At 47.4% G+C, this 4,690-nt stretch overlaps 1 protein-coding gene across 1 annotated transcript; it reads left to right on the top strand.

The window, feature by feature from the left end:
- The first annotated feature begins 144 nt into the window (after positions 1-144).
- Positions 145-2,897, top strand: ADRA2A (adrenoceptor alpha 2A). The gene has a single exon (XM_034777563.1). The coding sequence runs from the start codon at positions 879-881 to the stop codon at positions 2,217-2,219; it is 1,341 nt and encodes a 446-aa protein (XP_034633454.1). The 5' UTR covers positions 145-878; the 3' UTR covers positions 2,220-2,897.
- Positions 2,898-4,690: the final 1,793 nt, after the last annotated feature.

Here is a 4,690-nt window from a genome sequence, read left to right as displayed (position 1 = left end):
GGGGTGACCAGGGAGGGCTGTGTGTACCCGCGCGGGGAGGGCAGTTTCCCACGTGGGGCTGACGCCGGCTGCTCAGTAGCACCGGATTGATCCCGGGGCTATAAAGCGAGTCCGCGGCGAGGGCGGCAGAGCGGCGGCAGACGCGGCTCCAGACCCCCGCACGCTCCGGCTCCGGCTCCGGCGAGCGCCGCTCCGAGCTGCCCGGGCTCCGGCAAGCGGCGGCTGCTGCTGCTCCTGCTCCGAGCCCTCTGCAGCCGGAGGGACAGGGACACCGGCCAGACCCCCCACAAGCGGTGTCCCCTCCTTGCCGTGCAGACTCAGCCCGTTTGATTGCCTCGGATTTGCTTTCCTGCTGGACCCGGGGTGGGGAGATTACGCCACTCGCTTCCACCTGGACAATCCCCCCATCGCTCGCCCCCTTAGCTGGACCCTTTGGTTAGCATGTCACACCCTCCCCCGCCTGCCCTCTCCGCACAGGTAAGATGAACTTTATTTCGGAGCCTTGAACAGTACCTCAGACCTCCTCCCAGCCGTGCAGAACCTGCTCTGGGCGTGGAGCGTGGGGGGAAATCCTCTGTCCCCCCCGCCAGCCGGTTGGAAATGAAGTAGACTTCGACACGGGGAGGGAGGATCAGCTGCTTATAAAAGACCCAAACAAAACAAAGGACAGAGACGCTGCCCTCCCCCCCCCCGCTCCCCGCGCTGCTTCTGTCGCTCTAGTAAACAGAAGTCATGGGAGAGAGAGGCGGCTGCTGGTGCTGATTGAATTAAGGTTTGCCACTAGCTCCGCTGGCAGGAGGCTACAGACCTGCCAGGTCCAGCAGACGGCCCTTGGGTTTCTGGGTGACTCCTAGCAGGGAGCAGGGCAGCTGGGGTTGATGTTTAACCTGGAGAACCCGTTCACGGAGAGGGGGCGCTTCTTCTCTTCCATGGAGTACCAGCACCAGCTGGAAGAGGAGGGTTACCCGCCTCCTGGCAGCAACGGGAGCCTCAATGAGAGCGAGGCCGGGTCTAGAGGAGGTACACCTTACCCTCTCCACACCACTGTCACCCTCATCAGCCTGGCGGGGCTGCTCATGCTCGTCACCATCTTCGGCAACGTGCTGGTCATCATCGCCGTCTTCACCAGCCGTGGGCTCAAGGCTCCCCAGAACCTCTTCCTGGTCTCCCTGGCCTCCGCTGACATCCTGGTGGCCACGCTGGTCATCCCTTTCTCACTGGCCAATGAGGTGATGGACTACTGGTACTTTGGCAAGGTCTGGTGCGAGATCTACCTGGCCTTGGACGTGCTGTTCTGCACCTCCTCCATCGTGCATCTGTGCGCCATCAGCCTGGACCGCTACTGGTCCATCACCCAGGCCATCGAGTATAACCTCAAGCGCACGCCGCGCCGCATCAAGTGCATCATCTTCATCGTCTGGGTCATCTCGGCCGTCATCTCATTCCCGCCCCTCATCTCCATTGAGAAGAAGAACGGGCAGCAGGCTGACAAGCGGGCAGGTGGGTGCAAGATCAACGATGAGAAGTGGTACATCATCTCCTCCTGCATTGGCTCCTTCTTCGCCCCCTGTCTCATCATGATCCTGGTCTATATACGTATCTATCAGATTGCCAAGAGGCGAACCCGGGTGCCCCCCAGCAAGAGAGGAGAACACCCCAATAAGAGGCAAAATGGCTTGGCAGACAAGGAGGAGCTGCCAGCAGCAGCCAAGCTCAATGGGGAGAAGGTGACGGAGGGAGGAGGGGAAGGAGGGCAGGAGAGGGAGCTAAATGGCATAGACATGGAGGAGACTTCCTCCTCAGAGCACAATGAGACCCACCAGTGCAGGAAGCAGGGGAGGCCCCAGAGATGCAAGGGCAAGACCAAATTGAGCCAGATCAAGCCTGGAGACAGCTTGCCCAGGAGGATGGAGGAGGAGGAGAGGAATGCCAAAGCGTCCCGCTGGAGGGGCAGGCAGAACCGGGAGAAGCGCTTTACCTTTGTGCTGGCAGTGGTGATCGGGGTCTTCGTCGTATGCTGGTTTCCCTTTTTCTTCACCTACACACTCACCGCTGTCTGCAAGAGCTGCTCCGTGCCTCTCCCCCTCTTCAAGTTCTTCTTCTGGTTTGGTTACTGCAACAGCTCTCTGAACCCTGTTATCTACACCATCTTCAACCAGGACTTCAGGAGGGCCTTCAAAAAGATCCTCTGCAGGATAGACAGGAAAAGGATTGTTTGATGAACAGACCCTTCTCTGTCAGCATGACTGGTGACTAAAGGCTCTATCATGTGAGGGTGATGCACAGCTGCCTTGGGCTGGATTTGCAAGTGAATAGTTTCCTCTGACGTGCAGGTGGGACCCCTTTAAAAACTGAGATGAAACTATTAAGACACCAAGCAACCACAAAGCAAGCAAAGGAAACACACAGCCTCAGCATTTGGGTTTGCACGTGGAGCATTTCTGGCTTTGGATGGGTTCATGACTTATAAGCTTGACTCTTTAAAAACTTAAATGAAATTCAGAAATCAACAACAAAGAGAAAATATACAGGCCCACATGAGCTATTTTTTGGATGTGTAATGAACTTTAAACTCCTTGTAAAAATAGTGTTCCATCCCTGAGATCTGTCTTAATTTTTGTAAGGCAGTCAGCTTTGAAACTAAGAATGCTTTAAATAGTCTTGACAGCTTGAAGAATAAAAACAATTGGAGCCATCTCATCAACCTTGTGGTTTGATAGTATTACCAAGATTTCCAATGTGCTATTGGATTTTTTGGCCGTAAAGCTTGTAAGTGCAGACCTGACCATATTGGAGGATTTTTTTTTTTATGTACCTGATTCTGTTTCCTTTTTTGCTCTCTATTATTTAGTATTGCTGAAAAGGTAACATTCCTCTTTCTGCTAACTTGAAGGGGGAAAAAAAAAGACTAACCGTTTCACAATGCAATCAGAAATGATCCAAAAGATTGAGAACAATGAGCTCATTTTGCTTGCAATGTGATGCTCGAGAACAATCAAGTTCTTAAAGAGTTAATAGAAAGTAATATCCCCTTACCTTACAGCACAGAAATCTGTTCAATGCTAACTTGTTTTCTCCACCCCTGATTGTAAATAGATAACATTTTAAAGTAAATATCAGGGTTACATATACCATGTTATCTGATTTGTATTGATTTTTGACATTTTAATTCCTGCTGGGTTTCCTGCACAAGAAACCAGGTTTCATGCACCAAAGCAATTCTGCCTTTTTGAGTAACCTGATAAGATTTAAGTTTTTAATTTTCTAGTTTCATCTTCAGTGGAGACTGGTGAACGGTCTGGTTTTGATCTGAATCTTATACAGGACAACTCTTTAAAACAGGAGAAACTTACACACAGTTTCTCCTATATTTTATAATGTAATTATACTTTTTTTTTTTAATGTGTAAATATCATTATGTTGGAATGGGAAAGAAAGAGTTACTTATGAAAAGGTGGTATTTTAATATTATCTATTAGATTTGTTGTTTATAACATCCTCGTGCCATGAGGAAAACTTCCTGAAGAATATTAAAAAGGAAAAACTTCTTTGCCATTCACAATAAACGATGGGGAAACCTTTTAACATTATAACAACAGCTTTGTTTAAATACTGACAGGTCACAGAAATGATGTGGAAGACGAAACATTTGTTTAAATCACTCCATTGTAAACTGAAATTGATTGGACAGCAGCTGTCAAATGTACAGTAGCAGACTTAAAGGAGAAAGAGCTTTTTATTTCCAAGAGTGTTTTATTCCTTTTACTCTTGTTTTTGATGTATTTAACTCCAAAGGTCCCATGGTGAATTATGGGAGTTGGACACCAATGTTTACATCCACATAAGTTTTCAAAGCTGAATCCTTGAGAGGTGAGGAAAAAAAGAGAGCTTTCCTTTACCTTTTAAAAGTAAAAAGTCGGCAGCAGTTGCTATAATGGATTTTTATTAAATAAAAAAGTTTACAGATTACATGTGAAATAAACTTGAATGAATATTCTGTTATCAGTACTTTCAACAGTTCACAAGTTTCAAAACTCTCCATCAGCTGCAGGCTTAGGCTCCGTAAGTGTTGTCATCGGAAGAGTCACGTGTGTTTTCCAAAAGGCATTGCTATACCTAATGCTAAACAATGGTTTAGTTCAGAGTGCAGTGACATAATGAATCCTTGATATGCTGCTTTCTTTTCTCATGCCACAGTATGAGCATTCATGTGAACTGGATTTAGGGTTACACTGTGAGATTTGCTTGGTTAGCTTATCAATACCTTTTCCCCTCTCAGTAGAAATATCTGCGTGGTGCTGTATTTACAAACAACAGCCAGGGTGCTAAATAATTAGGTCATAAACGCAACTAGAAGTAAGACCAGGAGATTATAACCGTTGGGTTTAGCTGAATTGCATTTCATGTTATAAAAGACAACAGCCACTCTTCCGAAAGAGATTTTGTTTGTTTGTTTCAAGTCTCTTGGGAGCAGGCTGATGTGCCCATAAAAGTGACTCTGGTAAACCTTGACCTTTTCCCAGAGTCAAGAAAAAAATGAAAGAACAACTTTCCCTGGCTTAACATGATGTTGTTAAGTTATTATCTGTATCACAGTAACACTTAGAGAACTCAATCAGAATTAAGCATTGTCATTTATGTTTGTACAGCACCTTGCCCCAAAGCGACTGGTGCCTTAAGGCACCAATCT

This window comes from Trachemys scripta, chromosome 7 (assembly GCF_013100865.1).
Source record: "Trachemys scripta elegans isolate TJP31775 chromosome 7, CAS_Tse_1.0, whole genome shotgun sequence".
Taxonomy (NCBI): Eukaryota; Metazoa; Chordata; order Testudines; family Emydidae; genus Trachemys; species Trachemys scripta.
The sequence above is the reverse complement of the archived record's forward strand: the minus strand, read 5'-3'. Positions and strand labels throughout refer to the sequence as shown.